The 27947-nt window shown below is 57.2% G+C and overlaps 2 protein-coding genes across 3 annotated transcripts; one reads left to right on the plus strand and one right to left on the minus strand.

Moving 5' to 3' along the window:
- Nucleotides 1–3437: 3437 nt before the first annotated feature.
- ANXA6 (annexin A6) lies at nt 3438–19306 on the minus strand. Of its 2 annotated transcripts, XM_080627158.1 has the most exons (26): nt 19232–19306; nt 16863–16923; nt 13976–14060; nt 13619–13713; nt 13347–13460; nt 13169–13259; nt 12981–13060; nt 12846–12902; nt 12593–12686; nt 12414–12509; nt 12101–12159; nt 11741–11863; nt 11474–11532; nt 11000–11078; nt 10118–10199; nt 9785–9879; nt 9284–9397; nt 8656–8746; nt 7848–7927; nt 7627–7680; nt 6418–6435; nt 5556–5652; nt 5222–5317; nt 4880–4938; nt 3987–4109; nt 3438–3717 (listed from the first exon to the last, which is right to left on the minus strand). In XM_080627158.1, exons 2-26 carry the CDS (start codon nt 16878–16880, stop codon nt 3658–3660), a joined length of 2019 nt encoding a protein of 672 aa, XP_080483284.1. In that variant the 5' UTR covers nt 16881–16923; nt 19232–19306; the 3' UTR covers nt 3438–3657. The 2 variants fall into 2 exon arrangements, with proteins under 2 accessions (XP_080483284.1, XP_080483285.1); XM_080627159.1 differs by lacking the exon at nt 6418–6435.
- On the plus strand, nt 16486–27867 carry LOC308226025 (cationic amino acid transporter 2-like; the record flags this gene model as incomplete). The annotated part of the gene is made up of 12 exons (XM_080627312.1): nt 16486–16534; nt 22997–23369; nt 23446–23601; nt 23849–24005; nt 24251–24387; nt 24751–24973; nt 25443–25579; nt 25940–26042; nt 26116–26258; nt 26609–26775; nt 27358–27466; nt 27713–27867. The coding sequence occupies exons 2-12, from the start codon at nt 23033–23035 to the stop codon at nt 27865–27867; spliced, it is 1824 nt and encodes a 607-aa protein (XP_080483438.1). The 5' UTR covers nt 16486–16534; nt 22997–23032.
- Between the last annotated feature and the right edge of the window lie 80 nt (nt 27868–27947).

The following is a 27947-nucleotide window of genomic DNA, read 5'->3' on the forward strand; positions in this document are numbered from 1 at the left end:
AGTGTTGCAGATCCCTAGTGGAAGTGTCCCAGCAGCCCCAATAAATCCACCTGCCCTCAGTGCTGTGGGGTGAACAGAGCACATTGGAAGCATGATGCGATGCTGGGATCAGGCAGGGCCTGGCTGTCATAGGTGGCTGTGCCAGGGAGCTGGCCCTGGAGCAAGGCGGGAGCAGCTGGTTTGGCACAACACCCTGGGGCTGCTCATGGGCTCAGCTCTTTGGGGTGCTGCCCGTGGGTGCCTCTTGGCATCAGCAGTGGGTTTCAGTGGGGACTGCTGCTTGTGCCGCGCTGGTCGGATGCATCCTGGTGCTCCGCAGCGGAGGGAAGCAGAAGGGCAACAGTGACGCTGCGAGAGCAGGGAGGAAGCTCCGGCCGCAGGAGGGGATTTCCAGAACATTGTGATCTGCTGCCTATGCAAATCAGGAACTCACGTTAACCTGGCAGGATGGGAGGGCTCTGGGATGGAGGGCAGAGGAAAGAGCCTGGCAGGGGGAAGGGAGCGGGGCAGGGAGCGGGATAGGCAAGGGGTCAGCGGAGGGGTGGAGAAAGGGAGCGATCTCCCCTGCCTTTGCAGGGGTTGGAGTTGCACCATGGCTTTCCAGGGATGCTGGGCTGCTTTGGCTTTGCTGGGTTGAGCTTTCCACTCAGCCAGAGCTCCCTTCTCCCTCTGCCTCTGGCAAGAGAGCAAGGGCTCAGTGTCATCTGCACCTCAGGAGGAGAATCCCGCCTTCTTCCACAGCCTTGCCGTAGTCAGCAGAGGATGGGGTATGGCGGGACCTGGTGCAGCCCCACAATAGATATGCCAGGAGCTGTGGGAGCTGGAGCCAGGAGTGCTCAGAGGATTTCCTGACATGCCTTAAGCTGTGAATTATTTGGAGCCCCAATTTGCAAGATCAGGAACAGCCCCAGAAGGGATTTCCCTCTCTTCCTCTCTCCCCGGTCATGTCTCACTCAGTTGCGATACCTGAGGAAAGGGCTGGCCAGCAGTCATCGTATCCTGGAAAGCCGGCTCCTGGGATGACAGTGTGGGGAGATCAGCTGTTTCTCCAGCCTCAGCTCACCATGGGGACAGGATGCCCAGTGGATGTGAGGGACAAGGCTGCTGCTTCCTCCTTTGGCTTGGGAAGAGGAAGAGCTGAAGAAGAAATCTGTGATGGCTCCCAAGGCTCAAGGCTGGGATTCTCCACTCTGGGTGGGATGGAAGCGGCTCATTGATGTTTTAGCGTTTACACCAACATCCCGTGTATCTCTTCACCAGATGTGGCTCCTCCCAGGGTCTGGTAGTGAAAAGGATCTGCAGTGGCCCTTGGAGCTGACTCAGAGGGAGAGGTCTGACCCTGTGCACACCAAACATGGGCTCATGGGGTTTTTGGGATGTCGCAACCTGTGAAATCTGGTGCTGCCTTTGCCTGGAAGCGAGTCCTTGCCCCCAGCACTGCTGGTCAATGTGCACACAGCCGGGACCTGGTGTGTGGGTCCCAGACCCTGGCAGCAGCTTCACTGCCTGAAGGCTGAACAAATGGTGGCCAGCTGGACCTGCCTGCAGCAGGTGACACTGACTCCGTCCCAAATCCTTTCTACGGTGGCAGGTCACGTGTAACCTCCTGGCTGCCACTCCTCTGTGCTCCAGGCTGGCTTTTTTCCACTCCTCTGTGCTTCTCCATGTCCCAGAGCCTGTCTTGGTACTGCCAGTCCCCGTTTCCCTCCTGGTTGCTTTGCAGTCCTAAAGCAACACCTCTACCCAGTGCCTCTTCGTTCCTCATGGCTGCTTCTATCCAGAGCATCTCATTTCTCTGGGCTTGGCATGGAATCCTCAGGCTCTCCAGCACGGGAAGGCAGCAGGAGTTTAGTTCAGCTGGCAGCAGGAGATGCATTTACTATGATGCATGACACCAAACAGTGTGACTCTGGTATCTTGTTCTTATCGTAGGAACAGCCGGCAATGGGTGCCAGGGAAATTCCTGGCCTTGGGATTGGTGTACTAGGATCAGCCGGGCTTCCTGGCGGCGGCACCGCCCCGAGGGGCTGCCTGGTCTCACTTGTGTTCCTGTGCCAGTTGCAGGCTTATAGCAGTCATGGTACAGCCATAAACCTCACTGGAGTGTTTGTGCTTGTGCCCAGGGAATACTCATACATAGCTCAGGAACAGTGCTTTTGGCAATAGGAAGGAGGCAGGATGATGACTTATGTTTTGTAGCCCTGTGCTAATGCTGAGCAGATTTCCCTCCCCTTGCTCTGGAGGAGCAGAGCTCCACTGCCCTAGATCTGCCTTTCCCTGATGGCTCCTGGATGCATCCTTGGATCTTGGAGCTGGGCCTCTGAAAGCACCATTCCCATCTGCAGGGACCGCTCCCTGTGGTTGCTATGCCATGCAACACAGCCTCACACCCCTGCTGTGACCCTGAGAGCTGCAGTGCTGAGCTGCAGGAAGAGGTGGCAGATGAAGATCAGGGGTTATATCCTGCCTTCAAAACATCTGAGGCAGGTTCCTGGCCACGCGGGAGACTCATAGGCTGCTGCGGACATAGGATGGGTTCAGCCCCCCCCGATGCTGCCTGTTCCTACTTACAACAGCAAGGCAGAGGAACCCAAATCTCTATGGGAGAGGGTAAAATAGCTGCAGGCCAGCTGTTTTCCCCCTGAGAAAGGTGATTTTGATACAAGGAGATGTTTTACAGGAAGGCTTCAAGGGAATTTTCAGTGGGATAACACCCAGCTGAGTTTTTCCAGCTTCCCTGTTTTGCCTCTACATGTTGGTAGAGGCATCTTGACCTCAGCTAGTTTTGAAGCGCTATGATAATATTGTGTTATTATTCCTAATGCTGCTTTGATATCTTGAAGGTGAAGCTTTCCTCAGCCAGCTGTTCTGAGGAAGACTCGGGCATTCAGGACTTTTTGTTCTGACTTGGAAACAATTGAAAGTGCTGGAATTTCCCACTTTTGGAAATTCCAGTTCTTTTCTCCTGGGCGCCGGGGGAAGTGCAATCATCAACTGGGGGTGTAGCCTCTATGGCATATGTGCTTCGACTCTCGCTTCAGCAGCTTGAAAGCACAGGAAGCAGCGTGCGAGGACGGATGGATGCCATCGAGCCCGATTTGTATCTCTGGTTTATGAAAGCATCATCCACACAACGGCACGAACCCTGCCAGGGGTTTTCAAAGGCATGAAGTGAAGCTCTCAGTGAAATCCCTGCTCTGCTGCCAGCAGAATTTGAATTTCCATATGAATTTCCAGCCCCTTCCTCACAGCAGGGAATGCTGCAGTGTCGTTCAAAGGGCATTTGGGGTCCCTGCAGTAGCAAGGAGACACCGAGACTCCTCAGCACAGGCTCAATCCCACCCAAACCTACCCCAATAAATCAACTGCTCTCACCCTATGGTCAGCAACAGTAGGGTTTTATTTCTGAGATCTAAAATTGTCTTTTCCATCTGGGTAAATTCCTGGGTTAGTGGCATGTTGGGTATGAATTATTGTGCACATCTCCCTACCCAGAGCCCTCTGCTCCCCTCCCCGAGACCCCGCTTGCAATGTGGTGCTGCTTTCATCCTCTGCAGGGAGCCCAGTGTCCCCCGAAGCCCCCAAAGCTGCAGTGACATCAAGGCAGTGGGTGCGTGCGTGCTGGCTCAGACACAAAGAAGGGGCTCCTGCAGCCACCTAGTCCTCCCCTCCGCACAGGGCCAGCAGAGCCGTGCGGTAGTCACCGGAGGTGTCCTTCTGCAAGAGGGAGACTCATGTCAGAGAACTGGGAAAGCCCAGGTCAAGGCATGGGGAAGGAGTATTTCCATGCTACAGGCATCTGTGCAGCAGTGGAAGATGTCAGCACATCTCTATAGCCAGAAATGCCAACACTGGAGCTGACTGGGGTATTTCTCCCTCCCCAGGTGATGCTCGGCTCCTGTGCCACTCATGGCTATGGATCCTTTAGGATCAGGACCCAACCAGACAAGGTGACAAACCAGGGAGGGATGCCCGTGTGCCCTCACCTCAATCATGTGGTGCAGAGATTTGTCGAACAGGTCCATGAACTCGCCCCGGATGTTGAGCAGGTCAATCTCGCTCCGGGAAATCATGATGCGGGTGAGGGTCCTCTCATCTGTGCCAGCACCCTGCAAACAGGAGCTTCAGCAAGTAACCCCAGAGGGACTGGGGCTTGGGGACCCTCCTGGCATCTCCAGCACAGCCCAAAGTGGAGATTGGGTCCAGAGGAGAGCCACAAAAATCACCAGAGGGCTGGAGCACCTCGCCTATAGGGAAAGGCTGAGAGTTGGGTTATTTAGCCTGGACAAGAGAAGGGTCTGGGGAAACATTATTGCAGCCTTTCAGTACTTAAAGGGAACTTACAAGAGAGGGACAGACTTTTTAGCAGGGCCTGTATCAATAGGAAAAGGGGTGATAGTTTTAAACTAAAAGAAGGGAGATTTAGACTAAATACAAGGAAGAAAGTTTTACAATGAGGGTGGTTCAACACTGGCACAGGCTGCCCAGAGAGGCAGTAGATGCCCCATCCCTGGAAACATTCAAGGCCAGCTTGGATGGGGCTCCGAGCAACCTGGTCTAGTGGAAGGTGTCCCTGCTCATGGCAAGGGGGTTGGAATTAGATGATCTTTAAAGGTCCCTTTCAATCCAAACCACTCTATGATTCTCTGATGTCTCCTCAGACACGTGCTGAACTTGCTGCTGACAAGACACAAGCCTGTCACATCTTGTGCTAACCCCAGAAAGCTGATGGGGTATTGGTTTGAGCTCAGCACTGCCCTGCTCCCTCAGGGATGGACAAATCCCATCACTGCCATGGGGTTCGATCAGAGATTCCCAAATGGTGTCTGCCCTGCACAGCCCCCTTCCGCAGCTCAGCCCCAGGAGAGCCCATCTGCACCTTCATGGACTTGTAGAGCTTGTCAGCAAAGAAGGCCGGCTTGTTCTTCACACTCCGCACTGCAACACACAGAGGGGAGAGAAGCTGAGCTCCTGACTCATGACACCAAGGGGACACATCACAGCACAGAGCTGTGCCACCCACTGGGTCAGCTGCAAGCCTTCCTTGGTACAAGGGTGCAGGCTTGGCCCCATAGGACACCCTCATCCCATGCCACACTGTGAGCATCCATGGCCCAAAGGCAGCAGGAATCTGCTGTCACGTTGCCTTGGCAGAGGCAGGTGAAGGGACTGCAGCCCTCAGGGGAGCCCTGCCCTGATGGAGCACCCTCTGGGCACTGACCGATGGCCAGGAAGGCATCCCTCACGTCTCCCGACATCCGCTTCCTGATGGCGTGCTCCACGTCGTGGTTGGTCAGTTTGATGAACTCCTGAAACACTGGAGGTGGGCAGAGGAAAAGGTCACTGCTGAGCAGCTCCATCCCAGCCCTGCACACCCGGGAGACTGAGCCTCAACCATGGACCCCAAATACCACACCATGCCATCTCCTCCCACTGCTCAACCTCAGCCCTGAGAAGATCCCAATCTCCTGCTGCCCAGGAGTCCCATCCAGCCCAAAGGAAAGCACTTGTGTTGCAGTGGAAGGTCCAGCATCAGTGGAGGAACGTGGTCCTACCTCTGCGGAGATGGGGGTAGCTGCGGGTGCAGAGGATGCTGAGGAAGCGGGTCTCCAGGGAGTCACCGGAGTCGTTGCTGGACACGTCAGCAAGTTTCTGGGAGAGCAACCGAGAGTGAAGAAAGAGGCAGGGGAATGAGCATAGCACAGAGGGACAAAGATGTCAAACAGCTCTTGCTAGGACAACCAGTCCTGAGCACCCTATTGCCACCCTTTGGGCTGCCTCTTATGAGCAGGGAAATAGTGTGTGTGGGGGTATTTTGAAAAAAAAACAAGAAACAAACAAAAAAAACAATCCCCAAAAGCCCTTTGCAATGCTCATGGTCCAGGTTTTCATCTTTCTCTTGGGGAGGATGCTTTGGGGGTGACCAGTATTACACAGGGAGTTCAGAGCTGCCACACACAGGAGCCACCCTCCACCCTGAACAAGAGCAGTGCTGCCCATGGGTGAGGCGGCTGCTGCAAGGCTCAGCAGAGAGGCTGTACTCCACATCCGTCAGGCTCCTGCAGTAGAATTCCCCAGTTCCCACTTGTGGTGAGCCAGGGAAGCTAGCCCAGAGTCCCACAGTGCCAGGAACATGGGTCCTGCATGCATGATGCATGTCCCCAGCCCTCCCAAGGGCAGGAAGGTGGCTATGTCTCTCCTGCCCAGTGTACAGGGAAGTGCCCTCATGCTGGTCCCATCTGTCCCCTTGTCACCCATCCTGATGCAAGGACCCTGGAGCCCCAGGCAAGCAAACACAAATGTGGTCAGAGGAGACAGTATATGGGGCTGCTATTCCCAGCTCCAGCCCTGCACCCGAGGGCTGCAGCATCCCCTCAAACATGCAGAAGGCTGAGGAGTGAAAGGGCAGGCACTCACCAGGGTCTCAGCAACGACCTGGTGGAGAGAAAGAGAGAGACAGGAAGACAACAGGGTCAGAAGATGCTGCTCAACCTTTATCCTTCCCTGACAAAGCAAGGAAAATCTAGCAAAACCCTCTAAAATGACCTGTCCTCAGCTCCCCTGCTTCCCTGGGAGTGGACCTAATCTTAGGACCTTTGTCTTCCTCCAGTTTGGCCTCTACACCACTAATTGGAGTTGTCTTTGGCCAGGCAAAGTGAGCCTCACACATCTGGGGCTTGGGTACCAGCCTGTTCCTCCTCCGGGAGCATCCTTGCCTGGCCCCTGACTCACACCAGCCCCTGCACAGGAGGCAGGAGGAAGGAAAGGGCAGTTTCCCAGGTGCCTTGTCCCTGTGTGTGTCATCCCTGGCTCTCTCTTTCTCTGCAGCAGGTCGAGGCAAGCAGCGGCACATGCAGCAGGATGCAGGCAGTGCAGCATCCTCTCCCTCTGCCGGCAGCATCCCGGATGGGAGAGCTGGGAACGTGCCTTGGAGCAAGCAGCGCTGGCACAGGACAGCCAAGCGAGAGCTCGGGTTTGGCTCCGCACCAAGCTTCCCCTTTTGGAAGGGACTTGTGCCGAAGGGGCAGGAGGCCAAGTGCACAGCCCCAAGGTCACAGATCTCCTGGGAGCGGCAGCTGAGCCAGGCAATGGGGCCTCAGCTCCCCCCTGCATCATTTCTGGCTGCTCAGCCTTCCCCTTCCACCCGTGGCTCAGCACAGCCCAGTAAAGATGACGCAATGGTTATGGGGCTGACAGGGTGAAAAGCAGCTCAGACTTCAGTGCTGCCCCATGCACAACAAGGAGGCGTGTGGCTCCTGCAGACCAGCCCAAAGCTGCCTTCGAAGCTCAAGTGCCAAATTGCAGCATCAGTGTGTGTTACCGGACCCCAAAGTGGCAGCTCTGCACAAAGAATGGTGCAGTCCCCAGCTGGGAGCTCCCAGTGCTGCTCTCTTGGTCTGCAGCTTCCCAGTGCATGGTGCAGCAGAGCCCAGGGCATCAGCAACCAGGCCTGGGAGCTTTACCTTGGAAAGGTATCACATCCCCTGGCATCTCCCCCTGCAGCTTACAGACACCCTGCCCCAGCAGCATTTGCTTCCCTGAGGATGCCATTTCCAGACCAAGGGATGCAACATCCTCATTTGTTCTGTGCAGAGCCTGGCACAGCACTGCCATCACGGGTCTTACCTTAGCATCTTCATGTGCCTGGGTGAGGTTCTCTGGTCCTTCATCGCGGTTGCCCTGTGTTCAACACAAAAATCATGGAGCAAGGGAGAGGATATCTCCTTGGAGAGCCCCAGGTGAGGGGATGGCAGCAGCACTGCCCAGCCAGGCAGTGATGCTCTGTCTCCTCCATAGCCACCATCCATGGCAGGGAGGGGACAGTCCCCAAGGAGAGCTGCCCTTACCAGAGCCAGGGAGACGAGAATCCTCTTGAAGTGCCCTGATGTGTCAGAGCTCAGGTCATCTTCCAGTTGCTTGTTGTAGGCTGCGGAGAAGGCGGATGTCTGAGTCCTGCTCCCTGCCTGCAGCTCTGCTTTCCTCCCACCACTGCCTGGCTGATCCCCACGCAGCTTGTGGATGGCGGTGGCCACCTTCCAGCCTTTGTATGGCTGAGGCAAATGCCTCCATCTGGTATTTCCAGGGCTGGGGAGGAAGGGATAAACCCAGCAGCTCTAATGCCCTGGGCATGTGTACAGCCTCTTGCTCCAGGTGCTCCCAAGGGGAAGGGATCATTGAGAGAGTTCTCAGGGAGGAGACATCAGTGGCAGAGCTGGGATATGTCACTGTGACATGAAGAGAGGCCAGGACCAGTGCTCTGCTGGGGGTGAATGCCCATAGAGCCTGTTTAAAACCATAGGCTCTGTGGGGGAGAAGAGGCTGGGGATTTAACCCAGCTTGCAGCTTGTGTTTCCCTAGGGAGAAGGGGTCATGGGTGGAAAGGAAAGAGAAGTGCACAGTACGGGAGCATGAGAAATCACAGGATGGATTTGAGGGCTCCTGTTGGCACCATCCCAAGTTTCCACTTCTCTTTCATAAGGTGTTGGACCTGGGGAAGTGCTGCTCTTGCCTGGAGGCACTGGAAGACCTTCACAGCACCCAGCCATGCACCCAGAGACAAGAATTGCACCCCAGGCTCTGGAAGGGCTTTGTACAGTGTTAAACACGGTCTGTGCCCAGGGCCTGGGTGCTCCCCATGTCCCTCCTGTGCCGTACCTTCCTGATACGCCTCGTTGATAGCCTTGATCTCCTGGTTATTCCGTGTGGCCATGATTTCGATGAGGACGCTCTCATCTGTGCCAGCACCCTGGAAGAGAGCAGTGTGGTGGGATGCTGTGGGTGCCAGCACTGGACAAGGACACAGCAGCATCACCCCACCGTGCTACCATGTGCCAAAAACCCATGTCCAGCAAATAACTCCAGTGGTTGGTAGGAACCAGCAATGAAGCATCCAAGTGTGGTACCAGCTGGTGTGACTGGTGGATAGTGGTGCACACTGGTTTGCCCCTACCATGGCTCTCCTGTAGCTGGCTGTGCCTGGTAGGGCACTGCTCCCACCACAAAGCAGGGATGCTCTGTAAGGCAGCCTCCCCAAGAGGCTTTATCTATGAGCTGGGTAGAGCATACTGGGCTGCAGAGGCCAAACTGGGCTCCCAGTGGGTCTGCAGTGCAAACCAGGTCTATATCCTGGTGCTTTCTGCTCTCTTTCTGTATAGGAGATGAGAGCCTGGGGACCCATGAAGCTGGGGTGTACCCATAGCCCTGGGCCATCAGCAGAGCAGGTACAGCCACAGCAAAAGCCACCCCATCCTCACGTACTGAAGCCAATGCCAGCAGCAGTTACCTCCACGGCCTTCCTCAGCTGCTTGGCATCGTACTGCGCCGGTGTGAGCATGAGCCCCAGGATCAGCTTGGCCAAGCTGCCCGAGAGCTCAGACTTCAGGTCCGCCATCAGGTCCTGTGAAAAGCATTTGAGGGTTCAGCCCCAGCTCCTTCCACAGGGATGGGGGAGCAGAGACAACACCGGGGAGGAAACAGGGGAGGGCAGTGTGGAGGTGGGAGACATCTGGTAATACCCATGGGGTGGGTTAAGGTCCCATTTTGGGGTGGCTCTCGGGACATCCTGGCTCTGGAGTACTCTGAGTGGCAATGAAGCGAAGGGGAACGGACACCCTCCCCTGGTGCTGGTGGTGCACCCAGAGCAGGAGCTGCTTTCACAACTCGGTCTTCCTTGAGGAAGTGATGCCAAGGCAGGACTTATTTCAGCAAGGGCAGATCTCAGTGTGGGACGGGGCAGGATGGGGGCACAGGGAAGGAGCAGGGTGGAAGGGGAATCCAGCAGTACCCTGCCATAGTGAGCCTTGTAAGCCTTTAGGATCTGCTGCCTCTGGGCATTGCTCCTTTGTGTCAACACCTCGATGATGGCCCCTTCATCTGTGCCTGCAATGACAGCAGTGATGCTGGGGAGAGCCAAGGGGGCCAGATCCATCTCATGCCACCCCTGACCATGGGCACATCACCATCCCTGTGCCAGCAAACTGGAGCTGTGGGGAAGGGAGAGCTCCCACAGCTCCAAAACCATCCTGATTCCACCTGAGGCTTTCACACAAGGTGGTTTTCAGCCTCAGGAGCTGTTGAGGAGCAGCAGGAAGGGGCTGGGAGCATGGTCCCTACTTACCCAGGCCCTTCATCGCCTTCCTCAGCACCTGAGCATCCCCGTCATCATTGAAGCTTCCCGCGGGCTGCACGGTTCCTCGCAGCTGTGGATGCACAGAGGGGTTTGGGTTCATCCCTGAGCTGGGACAGAGGCAGGGATGGAGAGAGGGAGGGAAGGTGCCACCAGGCAAGCGGAGGCCAAAGCAGGTTGTGTGTTAGTGCAGGCACCTGGGGCTCAGTGAGGATGTCCCACCACTGTCACCCCTTCCATCCAGGGGCAAACCATAGCCAGGCCAGCAGAGAGAAGACAGCAACAGAGAGTCCCTGAGTCTTGGTGTCCTACTCAGTGTTATACCCACCTCCCCTAGCACTGGGACACATCAGCTACGGCTGGCCCCATCAGCTAAGAGCCAGGAGTCGCTGAAAGAGTGCCTGCTCCTGCCCTGCAATTGTACCCTCCTGCATCCTTACATCTCCCAGCACATCTCCATCTCACCCGGTGCACTGGGGCTCAGGGTGTCCTTTCTGTGCATCCTAAATCACCCTTCTGTGGGTGCCTCCAGCCACATGCAGGGTGCCAGCTCCCCATGGCACGGCTGCGTCCCAGCCAGCCCTGGGGAGCAGGAGGTCTCCGGTGGGCACTGGAACAGGGCTGAACGTGCTGCATTGCACAGACATGCGAGGAAGGGAGGTCTCAGAGAGAAGAGGGGGTTAGTGGAGCCGGTGGGGGACAGCCAGCCCTGCCGGGTTACATCCCACCAACCTCATGCCCCAAACCAAACAGTGTTGATAGAAGCCACAGAGCAAGAGGCAGAGCGGAGGTGTGGGGCTGGCCGTGCCCCACGGCAGAGAGGAGCAGCCCCAAGCTGGCAGGGAGCAGAGAGGGGGTCCAGGGGGTGCTGACCTCTACTTTGGCCACCGCACTAAGCTCCCACATCCGATAAGCCACCTGCGCCGCCTCGGGGAAGAACTCACCTGCGGCACTGCAACGGGAGGGCAAGCACAGGGGACAGTGAGCCGGGGGGGCCCGTGTCCCATCAACAGCCACCCCCAGCCCGGCCCCTCCAGGAGGGGTGTTTGGTACCCGCTGGGTGCTTGCTGTGGGGCTGGGTGGGAATGGCGGGAAGAATGGGTGGTAAATCCCAACCATCCCCACTGGAGCATCCTCTCTACAGGTGTCTGCCTTGCCGGGCTGCCACGTGCCAACAAGGGACCATGGCATTGTGGTTGGCCATGGAGAGGGGCCATAGAGCCCCCGTACCAATCTGCTGTCACTGTAGGTGCTGCTATCCAGGTGCTCCACGAGGCTCTGACCCACAGGTCTGTACCCAGCACCAAGGGGATGAAGATGGACAAAGACGGTGATGGGTGATCTTACTCATCGTCCCCTCCACACAGCTTCAGCAGCGCCTTCTTGTACTCCCCGGAGGTGTCCTCCTGGAAAGAGAGAAGGAGGTGGAGAACCATGCATCAGGGAGGGTCAAGGTAATGCCATGGGATGGGTGCGTTGGAGAAGGGTCTCCTTGAGCCTTGTCCTTGGAAATGGACACCCAGCACAGGATGGGTTTCAGCCCTCCCATGGGTGCTGGCATCACAAGGAAGCTTGCAGTTGCTTGGAGGGTGACTGGGGACCCCCAGCACTTACCTTTATCATGTTGTAGAGAGATTTCTCATACTTGGTCCTGAACACCTCCCGGATGTCCAGCATGTCGATCTCGCTGCGGGACACCATGATACGGATCAGCGTGTTGTCTCTTGTGCCCAGCCCCTGCAATGGAGGAGTCCCTGCATCAAGCTTGGTGTGACCAAGCAACCCTGCTCAGCCCATCACATTTGGGACCCTTTATCAGATTTGTACCCAGCCCTGGGTCTGAAGGAATAGCTCCTTTGAAGGGAAACCCAGGTTACAGGTCCTGTCTTCATGGTCCTGCATCACCATGTCCTCTAGCAGCACCCTGTGGCAAAGGGACCCCCTGGAGAAGGGATAATCCACTGATCCACTCACCTTCATGGCCTTGTAGAGCCTTTCAGCAAAATACTCTGCAGTGCTTCTGATGCACTTCACTGTGGGGAAATTGAGGCACGGTGAGGGATGCTGAATGGGTACCACATTCAGCACCCAGCTTCAACCCATCAGTGGGGATGCAGAATGGGTACCACATTCAGCATCCCCACTCGCCTCAGAGAAGCCTTCCTGAGCTCCCTGAAGCCAGGTACAGCCACAACCACAACCCCACTGGCTCTTGCACTGAGCCCTCCCACCCCAGCAAGGCCAGTGGTGTGTTTTCACAGCGCCCCCCACACCAGTGCTGACTTACCCACAGCCAGCATCAGCTTCTCAAAGTCACCAGAGAGCTCTCCCCGGATACTCCTCTCGATTGGCTTCCCAGAAATCTTCAGGTACTCATCAAAGACTGCGGGACAAGAGGGAGATGATGCCTGCAGAAGCTGCCCAAACCCCTTCAAGCCCAACCCCAAGCTTGCAGGAGATGCTCACCCAGGCGGAGGTGCTGCTTGCTTCGCCGGCCAAGGATGTAGATGAATTGGGCCTCATCCGTGCCCCATTTCAGCTCGCCAGCTTCCAGCAGGTCCTTGTGGGATGAGGAAGGCAGCAGAGCCTGAGTCAGGGTGCTGCCTTCATGGGGCTCTGCCCAAGAACAGGTGCCCTTGATGCCCATCCACCTTTTGCAGTCTGGATGTGCCACCAGCCCCATCCCTGCCTGCCCATTCCAGCAACCTGCCAACCTCACCTTGGCATCCTGCTCCACCAGGTCCTCGCTCACCACATCATCCTCCTCCCTGGCACCCTGTGGGACAGCAACGGGCTCAGCCCTGCTGGGTGCACGCACCATCACCTACAGATGCACCATCACCTACAGACATACCTGGAGCAGAACGACGAGCATCTTCTTGAAGTGGCCTGAGGTGTCTCCAACAATGTCAGCCTCCAGGTCTCTCTCATAGGCTGGTGGAAGAGGGAGAAGTCAGGTTTGGAGGGCTGGATCCCCTCATCTCTGCCCCTTGTCCTGGCCCAAGGGGACACACGGCAGCCGTGCCCCTCCCCAGCCCTCACCATCTTTGTAGGCAGCCACCAGGTCATGGATCTCCTGGTTGGTGCGGGAGGCGAGGATCTCAATGAGGCACTTCTCATCCGTGCCAACACCCTGTGGGCACAGACACAGCCCCATGAGCAGTGGGGACAGCCGGGGTGTCCTCAAGAGGGGGCCCTGGGGGGGCTGCCCACCCCTTACCGCGATAGCATCTTTGATCTCTTTGGCATCACTGTAAGGGGGGGGCCGCATCAGGCTCACGATCAGCCGCTCAAACTTCCCTGTCAGCTCGTACTTGAGGTCTGCAATGAGGTCCTGGTGGAGGGGGATAAAGGGGATGGGGGACATTTTGCTCCACAGCATCTCTGAATGGGTCCAGGGAGCTGTGGGTCTCTGTGTGGGGTGGTTGGTGGCAGCCACGGCCACCTGCATCTGAAGTGGGTGCAAGGACCAGGGAGTGCTTCTGCTGTTACCTTCCCATACTGGGACTTGTAGGCTTGGCAGATCTCCACTCGCTGCTTGTTGTTTCTGGATGTGATGAGGTCGAGGATGGCCTCCTTGTCACTGCCTGCAGGGACAGCCGGCAGTCACATCTAGCCCCATGGCTGGGCTCATCATAGCCATCCTGCCCCAAAGAAGCCCCAGGCTGCTTCTGACTTGGGGCTGGGAGGAGAAGCAGAACTGAGCTAGCTCCAGGGAGGAAAGGGGAACGAGGAGAGGTCCTGGCATACTCCTAACGGAGGCAGTTGAGAGGAGAGGCAATGCAGGATACCAAGTCAACTGAATGAACAGGGGATATATAGGGTAGAAGTCTGGAGCAGCATCCATACCAAATCCCTTCATTGCATTGTACAAGGCCTCTGCATCCTGGCTGGCATCAAAGCCTGGGAATTCCTTCACTGATCCCCTGTAGACCTAGGGCAAAGGAGGAGAGAAGAGAAGGTGAAAGGGGAAGGAGAATCCTCTGGTGGGGTGGGAAAGGAGAAGGAAGCTGAACAGGAATGAGGTCAGATCCATTCCTGCTCTTGTTGCCTGAAGGCAAAGCTCAGCCTCAAACATAAACACTTGTTCTCATTTGTTTGCTTTCCTGTTTGCTCTCCCTGTCCTCTAAATTGTTTTGTGTCAGGTCATGGAGTATGTACACAGCCTTCCCTCCCCTGTCTCCTGGCACTGCTGTTTGGGCTCTGTGTTTAAGCTGGATACAATCCTCCCCCCTGCACCAGCAAGAGCCAGAGCATTTGGAGGCAGGTTCCTTCAGCTCTTTCAGTTCCCAGCACCATTTTGGAGGTGGTGGCAGCAAAAGGGGAGACCCCATGGTAGGGTTGGACACCTGAATGCAGGGGAAGGCACCCAAGGACCAGGATAATCCCCTTGCAGCGCAGCGGTGCTGAAGGGAGTTATCAGGGCTGGATTCAGAACAACGAAAGAAATCATTTTCCACTGCCTGTTGTGAGCAGGGAAACCCTCTGGATGCTGAGGATGCCCAAGCCCTGCATGGCCTCAAGGCAAGGAGACACAGGCACAAAATCACTGTGGGCTGCTCAGCAGAAAGCATTGAGAAGCACCAGAGCTGCCAACAGCCTGTCCTGTCCCATCACTCTGCAGGGCCCAGGCTGGGCTGAGGGGTCAGAGCAGTGATCCTCGAGACAGGGAAAGACTTCCAGGAGCCTGAGAAATCCCAGGGATTGCCATGATCCACTTCTGTGTGCCCCTCTGCACCACCAGGCTGCACAAAGGGGAACCCAGGAGTGATGCCCACACACAGCTTCTCCCCAGGTCAGCTTTGCCGGGGGGAGCCTGGGGTCAGGCTCTGCATGAGACCAGCCCCGACCCTGGGTGGAAGCTGATGTGAAACCAGGCTGAGCCGGGGCTCTCAGCTGTGTCAGCACTCCGGGAACGCTGACCATGCTCCAACCAGGTACCTACACCTCCATGAGATCACCTGCTCAGGATATGCTGCAGGGCTTGACATCTCCAGGAGCTGTACAAAGGCCCAGGGCTGTTGCCAGCATGAGCATCTAAAGCTAATGTGTCCCCAGAGAAGATCGGTATCAGGCAGGCAGCACCAGCATCCTTGACCCAGTACCTCCAAGAATGAACCCAATGGGATGGACACGGGCAGCTCTATATCCATTGCTCCCCTGGGTCCCATCCCAATGCCACAGCACAACAGCATCACTGCACATCTCATCCAGCACCTTCAGAAACAGCCCAGCCGTTGTACCCCCTTTTTCCAGAGAGAAACCAGTCCAGGCTGGGCACATCCCACAGGATGGAGCTTCTCTTTCAGGAGGAGCTGCTGGCACCCATATCCCATATGGTGGGAACCACATCAGGCAAGAGGAGACACTGCCCTTCGATGGCACAGGACAGATCGTATTGCAGGTGATTCATCGGGAGCGCTGGATTTAGCCGCACTTCCCGGCAGCTCCCGGACCCTCCTGGCTCAGTGTGAGCTGCTGCCCACATGTACCTCGCAGGAATGGAAATAAGAAGCTGCAGGGCAAAGGGGGTGCCTGGAGGCAGCAGGAGGGGAAAAGGGTGGCTGGAGGGTGCTGGGGTGGTGCTGGGGAGGCAAGATGTTGGTTAGGTGGTAAGGAGAAACAGGGCTGTGTTCCTACCTCCTGAGCTATCAAATGAGCTGCCTGTCTTGCAGTGCTGTCATGGTGGGGAAACTGAGGCAGGAGCTCATTGCTGTGCATTGTCCAATGCTCCTTGAAATCGTTGGGGAATGAGCCCCATGGAGGTGCAGAAACACCCCTGGGCAGGGAAAGCGCATCCCACCTGCTGCACCCTCCTCACATTCCAACCCCCTTCCCAAATCCTGCTCCAGCTGCCGGGGCCCCGCTTCCCCTCCTCCAGCCTCTGAGTCATCCCGGCCTGCTCAGGACCTCCCAGCTAAAAATAAGCCAGGCTGGGGCCGGGAGGGTGGAAGCAGAATTCCCAGCGTGGCTGCGTGCTGTCCCACTGCATGGCTGCTGGGGGTCCTGGACCCCTACAGGGGCGATGCTCATCCACACCGTGCCTCAGTTTCCCCATCCAGAGCCAACCAGTCCTTCAGCTGGGCAGGAAGCTGCGGGTAATGGGGCTCGAGGCAATGATTCCTTGATTTCCCGAGGGAATGGAAACCAGAGCCTGGCTCCAGCAGTGAAGGCAGGCTGTGCACATGGGCTCCTCCCCTGCCTAGCACACTACCCGCAGGCAGGCTGCACCCCATCAGCAGCAGCTGCCCACCGAGGCAGGGTTTTCCACTCAATCCAAGATGTTTTCCTGGCTGGAGGGATCACCTGCTCACCCGGCTGCCACGTTGCATCAGGCTTGTTGAGGGGGAGAAATCCAGACCGAGCAGGAGAGGCCAAGGCAGGCTGCATGCCTTGCAGCAGGCTCGGGTGAGATTCCTCTCCAGTGAAATCCCAAATCCCCAGTGCAGTGTCTGTCCTCCACTTCCCACAGTCCTGCTTCTCTCCCCCATCCCACTGTGATCCCAAAAGGATTTTTGCTCTTTGCTGTCCCTGCTCTCCCTGCCAGCACTTCCCCATCTGCATCGGGTCCAGACAGCACTGGTTGGAGAGGCAGGAATGTAAACAGGCTCTGAGCAGCACTGTGCTCCAAGCACGTCTCCACCAGCTTTGCTGCATGATGGAAATGCTGCCTCAGCTCTGGGGTCTGCCTTGTGACACCCAACCACCCATGCCCACCGTGTGTGCATCACCTTACCTTTCCTTTAGGCGCCATGGCTTCCCAAGCTGGAAATCACTGGAGTGAGGGCAAGGAGGAGCTGTGGGATGGAACAGAGAAGCCAACATAAACCAAAGCCTCCTCTCCATGGGCTGTGTTAGTTAAGGGAGGCTTTGCTCCCTTTCTTGGGTGCTGCTGCCATCCATCACTGTGGGTGTGGTACCCATGGGGAAGGTGATGGATGGGTGCTGCTGGGGAGGCTTGGGGAGAAGGGATGCTGTCACCAGGTCCTTTGGTACCTGGCACTGAGCTGGGGACACCACAGACCAGGAGCAGCAGAGATGGGCCCCATGCTGCTTCCTGCCAGTGCAGAGAGAAACCAGGAGGGGAAGAAAGTGCTGAATAGGTGGAAATGGGCAGAGCATCCTCTGCAGGCCTGACACTCCTCACTGCACCCCGTAATGCTCCCTCTGCAGCCCCCTCAAGCCCTGGGACCAGCCCAGCTTCCTCAGTGCTCAGGATGCTCAGTGCTGGGCAGCCCCTGCAAGTTGCCACCAGCTTTAATCTGAGTTCCTGTGCACTGAATCAAGGCCACCATCAAACCCCACGCACCCAGCACAGCTCAGGAAACAGCCGCGTTTCCAGAGTAACTCACAGGTTGTTTTCTAACAAACACCAGCACCATTTATAGCTGCAACCCTCCTGTGGCATGGGCTCTCCTCACCCTCCCAAGGTCCCCAGACAGTGCAGTTGCTCTGAGAAAGCTGATGGAGGGAGAGAAGCAGCTGGAAAATGGAGCCCGGCCATGAATGAACCAGTGAGCGTCAGCTGAGCTCCAGCCATGAGGCACGGCCCCTCCTTGCTAGTGCTCGGCTCTGAGACACATTGCAGGGAAGCTCAAGGCACAGCAGAGCTGCCCTGGGGGCATTTCTGCCCGTTTCTGCCCCCAGGAGAGCTCCATTTCATGCAGCAAGTAGGGGAAATGCTCTGAACTTCCATGGCTTGGCTCTCCATCCCTATGAGAGCACAAATGGTGGGGGAGACGCAGCCCTGCAACCGTCACTGTGGCCGGGTCACCCCGCTTCGATGCAGGAAGTCTTTTGACACCAGCAAGCATCCTTCTGAAGGGAGGAAGTGTTGCAGAGAACCAGAGCTGCCTTCACCCCCTTTCCCTTTTCAGGCTGTGAGTCTTGGCTCATCCCCCTGGCTGAGGGAGAGCCCCCCGCATGCCCCATGCACAGCAAGGCTGCACTGCAGCCGGGCAGGGATCCCAGCCCCTGGCCCATAGAGTCTTTAATGCCACTCAGGTGCCTGGGTACCTTCCATGGAGCAGAGAGAGCCCTGCATGGCACAGCCCGCAGCCCTCCATGCATGCGGCAGTGGGGCTGAGACTGCACAACTCATCTCAGCAATGGTGGAGAATCACCCGCCGCACCCAGCCCCAGCCTGTCCCTATCCCCACTGCAGCAGCTGGGGAGCAGCCTGGCTCTTGCTTTGCCAGCACCTGATCCATGGGGATGCCTGGAGGCTGCAGAGCCCCAGCATGGGGGGGATACCTGCCCCCCTACCCAAATGATGGAGAGGTTTAGAGTATGAGGGTGCCATGAGAAACCCTAAATGATGTGCACAACCCATCCCCTTTGCAGAACAACCCACCCTTACCAAGAAGCCTCTGTCCCCGCAGCAGTGTGCACCCCAACAGCCTCTACAGAGCCCCATCATGGCTTTGGGTTCAGTTTCAGCCCAGGAGCCCAGCAGCTATTTCTGCAGCCCTCGCAGGGCTCTCCCAGTGTGACTGCTTGTGGTGGAGGCCACGACACACCCAGTTCCCCGTTGTACTGCCCGTGGGGCAGAAAGGGAGCTTCCCTGGTTTAAAAAGGCAGCATCCATCCTCCCTGTGAGGCAGGGGAGATCCCCAAAGTCCCCTGCCCCACCTCCCTGCCAAGAAGTACCAAGAACTCTGTGCCCCTGGGGTGCCATTTACCAGTGCAAAACTCAGTGGGTACCAAACTACGGGCATCCCGGTGGGTACCAAACCACGGGCATCCTCTCCCCCGAGCCCAGCCCCGACCCCTGCGCGGAAGGACGGGTGTTTCTGCAGCACCGGGGCACAGACAAAGCCACATCCCGGCCGGGACACACCCATGTCCCCGCACCAACACCAGCACCCACCCAAAACCCACCCTGCGGCACCGCAGCCCCGAGATTTGGTTAAAAACAACGGATTTTCGTACAAAGATAAAGAAAATAGAGACCCGCCCCGCAGCCACCCCTCGGGGGGAAGCCTCCGCTTGCGCGGCTCCACGCCCGGGGCCAGGGCGTGCTTCCCGTCGCACACCACCGTGGCAGCTTAGCACGGGAGCGCTCTCCCTTCGCAGCACCCGCATCTCCCCCCCCCGCACACTCACAAGCGGCACCGGGGCCTGTCCGGGTGCTCCTGCGGGACCGCGCGTCCGGTCGGCGCTCCCCTGCGCGCTGTCCTTGGCGAGCGGCGGCTTCCCCCAGACCGCGCGTCACTGCTCACGAGCCCTCCAGTCCCCGCCTGCCGCGGCACCGCGGCCAGGGCCGCGCTCACCCCCCCCCCCGGCTCCGCACCGCGCCCCGCGGGGCTGGGTGCCCACAGTGGGGGGGGGGGGACACCCCGGTGTCACCTTCTGCGTGCCGAGGGGGTCACTGGGCACAAGAGCCCCACTGCGGGCAGGGGCTGTGTGCCCGTGGTGGGAACACAGTGCAAGGGGATAGCGGTGATTGCGCTTCACCCTTCCGTCACCCCCCAGCCCGGTTTCTTGGGGTGCAGGGTACTCATGGGGTGCTCCTGTCTGCAGACACCTCCACTCGCACCAAATCACCCCTTTCCCTGGTTATGGTTGGGGAAAGCCCATCCCTGACTCCCTCTGCAAAAGCCAAAGGGAAGGATGTTGCCCCCAAAAGGACCTGTGCTGACCAGGGCTCTCCATGGGGCAGAAGCTGAGTTGAAGAGGGGCAGTTGCTGTCGTCCATTCTTCCCAACCTTCCTTTTGTGCTGCAGACACAGGGATGAGAAGAGCTTACAGCACAGGCACGGGTGGGGATGCAGGGTGAGTCTCTCTGAGATGCTGCTGACAGACTGTACCGCTACTTGCCATGCCCTCAGGCTATTTCCATCCCTGCCTCACCCAGGTTTAGCCGGCTCCTTCTTTACCACCACCCTTTGCTCCAGCCAGCACAGAAGCTGCAGCAAGGCTGGAAGAGATAGTGGGACTGACCCTAGAGCCATGGGCAGCAGTGTCTGTGCCCTGGCTGGTGCCAGCAGGAGCAGATAAAAACAAGGATGCCCTTGGGAATTTGAAGGCTGCTGACGTATTTCAGGCATCCAAGCCCTGCTGATACCCTCTGACTAGAGCATCTCTCTGGGGCTGCAAGGCAGCCGAGCTGCTCAGCCCTGCCTGTCCTGGGCAGCAGGGACCCCAGGCTGGATGTGACATGCTCAATGCCAGCTTGCACCACTGCTCCTCCGTGCCCTGTTGTTCCCTTGGGCTGGCGTTGGTGTCTGAAGACCTCTCTCACATGAGACAGCGTGGGTGACAAGCACGGCTTTGTTCACCCTGCACTGCAATGCAGGGCAACAGCCCTACTCTCCTCCTGGTGCCCCTGCTGTGTCATGGTGTGCTGAAGCACCCTACCCCAGAGGTGCTAACACAGCAGCTCACAGAGTGCACCATGGATATGGGGCTGCCCCATGCAGCCAAGATAAGGCAACCTCATAGTTAAAGCATCCACTACACTTTAGGTGCCACCTTTGCTCTGATCCTGCACAGCTGATGCCCTCTTCCTCTGCTCCTGCTCATTGCAAGCTGAAGGCTAGAGGATGTGCTGACCTACCTCACAACCTATGAGGGTTTTGTCCCCAGATACTCAGCCTCAGTGCTATTTACAATAAAATCTAAGTTTGATCCTGCTCCAAAACATCAGCTTCCAGCCTCTTCTTAGAGCCCAGACTTAGCTCTCTTCTCCTAAAATACTTAAGACCAGCCAAGCCACACCATCACTTCCCATACATCCTCCCACTGCTAAAGCAACACTATAGAAAGGCTGTGTTAGCATCTGAGGGCCCTTATATGCCTTATTGGCCCTGATCAGCCTCACCTGAAGCCCCCACCCAATCAGCCCTGGGCCTCTATTTAAGGCCAGCCCTGAATTTCTGTTTGCACTTTGCTGCTTAGCCTCTGTATGCTGCACCTTTGGGAAGAGGCCCTGTGTTAGGAATGTTTCTGGTATCTATGGAGGAATATTCAGGTTTTGCTGCCTTCATTGCAATTATTTCTCTTCTAATGGTAGGAGTTGTGGAGTTTGGATGCTTATATGGAGCAGATGCTTGGGTTAAGAGCTGCAGTCCTGTTCCTAGGACAAGGCTGTGTGGATCAGTAATGGGGGGTGGTGGTGGTGCCTGCTCTGCTGTGAGCTGCATTTGGGTGATTGAGGGCTTCTTTATCTAATGCTGCAATGGGGCTGTGACATGGGTTGGCCAGAATCTGCGGTGTTAGTGTCCAAACAGTGGGGAAGTTCAGGGTCTGTGCCCCTCTGCCTTGTTGCAGTCAGTTCATGGAACTGCTTATCTCCTATGTTCCTCTAAACCTGGTTACAGTCACAGCCATAGGTGCATTAACCCCTGCATCCTCACCCTATTTCTGCTCCTCTCTGCCTGGATTGCCTCCAAAACCTGCTCCACAGATTGAGGTGAGGGAATGGGGGTAGAGGGAGGTGGTTCCCCCTTCCACCTGCAGAGGCAGCTTTGCCATATCAGTTAAACCCCTCAGTGATGCCCCTGAGCCCATTAGCATTGCAGGCTTGTGTGGATGGTTTGGAAGGCAGTGTGGGAAACATATTTCTGCATAGATTCCCCATTGTGCAGCCCGGAGTGGTGGTCAGTGAGGGGAGGGCCAGGGCTCTCCCATAAAGGATTTAAGGGGAGAGTGTGGCTGGGGCTGCCTGGTGCTCACCATCACCTCGCAGCTGGAGCTGTTTGCCATAAGGATGGCTGGAGTAAGTAGTTTCTTTGCAGAATAAGGGGAAACCATCAGGGTGAGATGCCCTAGGTGGGACTGGTGGTGGGAAGTGGGTGCTGCAGGGGTGGGAAGGCAGCCCCAGTTGGCCTGTCCCTGGGCAGTTCTTCAGCCCCTGGCGACAAAGCAGTTGTCCTGGAGGTTGGGATTCCCTATGCTACAAGGGCTTACAGCATCCCATCCTATGGGCCAGGGTGCTGGGTACTGCCCCAGGGTGGTCCATGTCCCTCCCCGGGCTCACAGCACAGACTGCACAGCCCTATGATCTTCAGTGCTGCTGGGATGTTCTGGTTTCCAGGGGGTCCCTGTAGGTAGCAAATTATGGGATTTGCAGCATGGACTTTGCTTTGCTGCAGGGTAACTGGAGGTCCCAGCAGCACTGTGTGGATGCAGAGGCACGCAGCCCCCTTTCTGCAGTGCTGGGAGCTCCTGGGGAAGGATGGGGGGAGGCACACAAATCCCAGGCATGCTGTACCAACACATCACTTGTCTGATGCACTAATACTGCACGATTGGGTCTCTGCTGGGCTGGCATCTCCATCAGTGACAAGTAAGCCACAGCATTGCTGGACAAGCTGATGGCCCAGGGAGACCAGTCCCTGTCTGAGCTGTGCCATTGGCACAGTTCTTGGTGCTGTGGGGGCATCTTCAGCTGAGCAGATGGGTCTTTCCTGGTGCACATCAAGGCCAACAGCTGCTCCAGGAGCAGCTCATCTTCCACCCCTCCTTCTCTGGCCCTGTTTCTGCATTTCAAATAGTGTCAGTGTTAAAGCTGAGACAATGCTGGCTGTGTCCCTGCTTAGGGATGCTGCTGGAGCAATAGGACTTGTTGAGCTGGCAGGGGACAGGGAAGTGTCCTTGTTGCTTTGCACCATAGCACCAATCAGAGCCCAGCAAACCCTAATCATGCTTTTATCTACTTCTTACTGGGATAAGAGAGTAACACAGCCACTTTAGCCCAGTCTTGCTCCAAAATGGGCTCATTTCCTGGCAGAGACAGAAAACAGGCAGCATCCAGGGAGTCTGGAAAGTACCTTGAGGATGGTGGGAACTGCAAGGGCAATGTTCATGGTTTGAGTCATATACTCAGGGCAGCATCCTCCTCATGCCTGCTGCTGTCCTGTCCCGCAGGTGCTGTGCTGGGGCTGGCTGCTCTCTGTTCCAAGGATGCTTTCCCGCAGGAAGCAGATCCCGGCTGCCTTGGAGCACTCCAGCCTTCGCCGCTGCCTCTCCACCGTGGACCTTGTTGCCTTGGGAGTAGGCAGCACACTGGGGGCTGGTGTCTACATCCTGGCAGGGGAGGTGGCTAAAACCAGCTCTGGCCCCAGCATCGTCCTCTCTTTCCTGATCGCAGCTGTGGTGTCCGCTCTGGCAGGGCTGTGCTATGCTGAGTTTGGGGCCCGTGTGCCCCTGGCTGGCTCTGCCTATCTGTACAGCTACGTGACAGTGGGTGAGCTGTGGGCATTCATCGCTGGGTGGAACCTGCTGCTGTCCTATGTCATTGGTATGAGGCCCCTTTGATCCCCCTACCTTTGCTGGGTGTCATTCCCAGACCCCATGGAGCCACCACCTCTCCCCAGGTACCGCCAGTGTTGCCCGGGCCTGGAGTGCCACCTTTGACCAGCTCCTTGGCAAGAAGATGGGGAGGTTTTTGGGTGCTCACGCAGCCATGAGCTCTGTGGGGCTGGCAGAGCACCCAGATGCCTTTGCTGCCGGCCTGGTGGTGCTGCTGGCAGGTAGGATGCAGCCCCCTGTGCCATCCTCCATCAAGTAGGATGAGCTCCTCACCCCACCTTCAGGATGGTGCTGATCCCTCTGAGGCTTTGCTATTTTCCTGAGCAAAGAATGGGGAACACAAGGGGGATCTGGGGTAATCTGCAGATCCTCCCGACTCTATCACTGTTCCCCCTCTTTCCACCCTCTCCAGTAGTGTGCTTGGTGTCATCCAGGATGCTCAGCCAGTTTTGCTCTTTTTGTCCTTAGGGCTTCTTTCCTTCGGAGTGAGGGAGTCCACCACAGTCAACAAAGCCTTCACAGCTCTCAACGTGCTTGTCCTGCTCTTTGTCACACTGAGTGGCTTCATCAAAGGTGACCTGAGCAACTGGAAGCTCAGGGAGGATGATGTGCCATGGGCAGCTGGGTATGAGATCTGCTCTCCCTGTGCTGCCTACAGAGGGTGGTGGAGATGGATGGGTCATCCCCCTAATGCTTTATCCCAGGAAATCCCACTTCTCTCCCATTTGTCCTTGCCCTGTTGGCAATGAGTCAAAGAACCAACATCCTGCTGGGTTGATGCTAGGGGGGTGAGCGGGTTGGATGGACTGTTCTGCCTGGTCCCCCCATGGCACTGACCCCTCTGCGCTGCCTGCCTCTTCCTCCTCCCAGGAACCAGTCTGTGGCTGACAACACGACCAGTGCATTTGGGGTGGGAGGCTTCATGCCCTATGGTTTCAGTGGGACCTTGGCTGGAGCCTCTACCTGTTTCTATGCCTTTGTTGGGTTTGACTGCATTGCTACCACGGGTAAGTGAGGTGGGGAGAGGGGCTGGTGGGACCCTGCCCTGCAGGCTGGGGTCCATGGAAGTGATTCTCCCTGCAGAAGCTAGTGCAGGGCTGGGAATGGGCACATTCCTGGCTCTGTTGCTCTTTCCTGTCCTCTGTGCTCAAAGGAGGATCTATAAGAGTCCATGTGGCATGACTGGGCTAATCCCAAAGCATGTCCCCATAATCCTGGAGCCCAAGAGCTCTATGTCCTTGAGAGAAGGCCTCTGTGTCCCTTCTCTCTTGGGGGGATACGAGATATGCTCTCCAGCCTGAGCTGGCTCTTAGCATGCCATGCACATTGAATGAGCATCTGTTTTTACAGCTGAGTTTCTCCTCCCCCAGGGGAAGAAGTGAAGAACCCGCAGAGATCCATCCCCATGGGCATCATCCTCTCCCTCCTCATCTGCTTCCTGGCGTACTTCGGGGTGTCTGCTGCCCTCACCCTGATGATGCCCTACTACCTCCTGGACACCATGAGCCCACTCCCAGTGGCTTTTGAGTACATTGGTTGGAGCAGTGCAAAGCACGCCGTGGCTGTGGGGTCACTGTGTGCCCTGACAACCAGGTGAGAGGAGTCCTCTGATGGCAGGTCTGTGCCTCAGGGCAGGGTTCACTGGAGCTGTAACACATGCAGAAGCTATTCCCAGCCCCTTCCCACTGCCCTGCTTGGCCAAAATCCCTCAGCCCTTCCTCACAGGCCCTGTTGCTCCCATCGTGGTCCCTCCTCACCAGCAACGAACTCTGTGCCGTGCTGCTTTTAGCCCCAAAGGAAGTGGTTAGGTGTTTGGTGGCACCGTGACTGCAGGAGCAGGCTGGGGTGTCTTAGTGTGCACAGGGCTCCCCATGACCTGCGGACATCACTTCCCTGATACTGTTCCTCATCTGATGGGGAGGGAGGTGACAGATTTGTCAGTGTGTTCTTGAGAAGGTCATGGCCACACAGATGAACAGGAGCTCCCTTTCCACACAAGAAGGAGCAAAAGGCAGGATGGCATCTCCCGGATTCTTGCTCACTTCTCCTCCCTTCTCTGCAGCCTCCTGGGCTCCATGTTCCCCATGCCACGGATCCTGTATGCAATGGCTCGAGACGGGCTCCTCTTCAAACCTCTGGCCAAAGTGAGTCGCCGTCAGTGCCCAGTGGTGGCAACACTGGTGTCTGGAGCAGTGGCAGGTGAGTGATTGGATTACCCCTTACCCATGAGCAGGGCTTGGTGGATGTTCTCTTCCAGCAGGACAACACAGACCCCCCCTAGCTTGCTGGTAGCTGTTGGAGCAATATCTCTATACACAGAGGGAGTTCTCCGTGCTGTGGGTGAGGATATTTGGCCTTGGGTTCAGCCTCCTTGAGCTACCATGCAGGAGGTGGCAGGATGCTTTGCACCTGTGACCAAAGCATCACCAGCTCAACGAGTTGCTTGAGTTGCAGTGGGTGTTGGGGGATATGGGAGTGCAGAGGGCACAGCTGAGATGGGCACAGCAGCAGTGCTGACAGGTCTGCTGGGAGGCTGAAAAGGGCTTCTCATCCCTGCAGCACTCGTGGCCCTCCTCTTTGACCTGAAAGCCCTGGTTGACATGATGTCCATCGGCACACTGCTGGCTTACTCGCTGGTGGCTGGCTGTGTGCTGCTGCTCAGGTGAGTGCTGGGGAGAGGGCTCACCCAATCTCTGATGTTGGCTTTACCCGGGACATCCAACATTGCTCCTCAGGTATCGGCCTGGATCCAGCACTAAGGACACTCCTGCAGGGAAGGTCCCAGCTGTGCAGCTCTGGTGGGACCATCTTGTCCATCCACCCTCACATCCCACCCCACGTTCCTCCTCTGCAGTGGCCTGGGCTCTGGCAGCCATAGGTACACCCAGGAGCGACGGATGGGGTTTATGGGGAGCCAGCATGGGGTAACCACAGGGCATTGCTGCTGTAGCACAGGCTGGCAGGTTCCTGCTCGCTGTAAATCATCCCGCAGCAGGATCTGCCGGGCTCCCTCCTGCCCTCTCCTGACTGCAGCACAACTGCTGCCCCAATGGGACCTTTGGAAACCTGCTGCCTCCTGGAGGGAAAAGCTAAACTCACCATCACCATGGCAAACCACCCAGCCGCGTCCCCTGGTTGTCCTTTGTGCCTCCCACCACTGCAGCATGGGTGAGGGATGGGATCAGCATGGGGAAGCGTTGTCCTCACACTGCTGTGGTCTCTCTGCAGCTGCCCTGGTGTGTGCCGTGAGCTGGGTGAGCACCACGGGGCTGCAGTGCCTCTGTGCCAGGGGTGCTTGGTGCACCACTGCCCTGGCTCTGCCTCTCCTGGGGATCCTGGTGGCAGCTCTGCTCATCTGGAGGCAGCCTCAGAGCCGGCAGAGAGCATCCTTCATGGTGAGCACACAGCCCGGCCAAGGGGACTGTGCCCAGGGAGGACCTGGGGGATGGAGAGCAGGGAAGTGCCACAGCCCCCTGGGGAGAGGGTTACATTGCATGGGGGGGGGTGTGTGTTCTCTCTGCTTTAGGTTGGACAGACCTTCACTGCATCCACAATGTGCTGTATTGGTCTTGGGGTTTTGCATAGGGACTGTGCCTCCTTCTTCCCCTCCATGTTTCACAGGCCAAAGGGGGCACCTCCTGCAGCCCCAACTGAGCCCACTGCCTGTTGCACAAATCAGAGCTGCTCCTCAGTAAAAGGATACCTGGTCTTGACACCCTGGGTTGGTTTTGCCAGTGTTTTACTGCCTCCCCCCTCAAACCCTGCAGGTACCTCCTGTCCCATCAACCAAACCACCCTCCAGAGCATCCCTCTCCAGCACAGGCTGTGGTCCCAGCTCAGATCTCTGAGCCTCACACCTTCCTCTCACCTCTTGGCAGCTACCTAAAGCAGCAAAGAGCTGAACTTGACTGTGAAACTTCTGCCTGGTCCATCTGGGTGAAGTTATGACCCTATTCCCTTGTGCTTGGTCCCTGCAGGTTCCCTGCCTACCTTTACTGCCACTCCTCAGCATCACCATCAACAGCATCCTGATGGCCCGGCTCAGTGCAGGCGCCTGGCTGCGGTACCTGCTCTGGATGGGCATTGGTAAGCCTGGATGCCCTCCACATCCCAGAGCTGGTGGCAATCTCTTTGGGTGAAGCCTTGGTTTGAGAGCCAGTGGCACTAATGCTGCCTGCAGAGGGCAGATGGAGGAGATGCTGAACTTTGACATCAAAGGGTGGTGGGAACACTCTGTCCTCTGATATGGGGCCCAAAGGGAAGGGGTGATTACACTGTGGTTGGGAGGGGAGGGAAGAGAGAGGCTCCCCACCGTGTTCTGCCCATTCCCAGGCTTCCTTATTTATTTTGGCTACGGGATCCGGCACAGCGCTGAGAGCCACCAGCCTGAAGGGGCAGCTCCCTGGGAGGCAATAGGAAGCACGGCCAGGGAAGAGGCTCTGGAGCCCTGCGGGACTGTGCGGTGCCCGTCTGCTCCGGGGCAATAAGAGGGCACAGATGGCCCCAGAGTGCCCGGCTCCTTCCACCCTGTGCCCGGGGGGCAGAGAGATCCTTTGGGCTCAAGGTG

Source organism: Psittacula echo, assembly GCF_963264785.1.
Source record: "Psittacula echo genome assembly, chromosome: 11".
NCBI lineage: Eukaryota > Metazoa > Chordata > Aves > Psittaciformes > Psittacidae > Psittacula > Psittacula echo.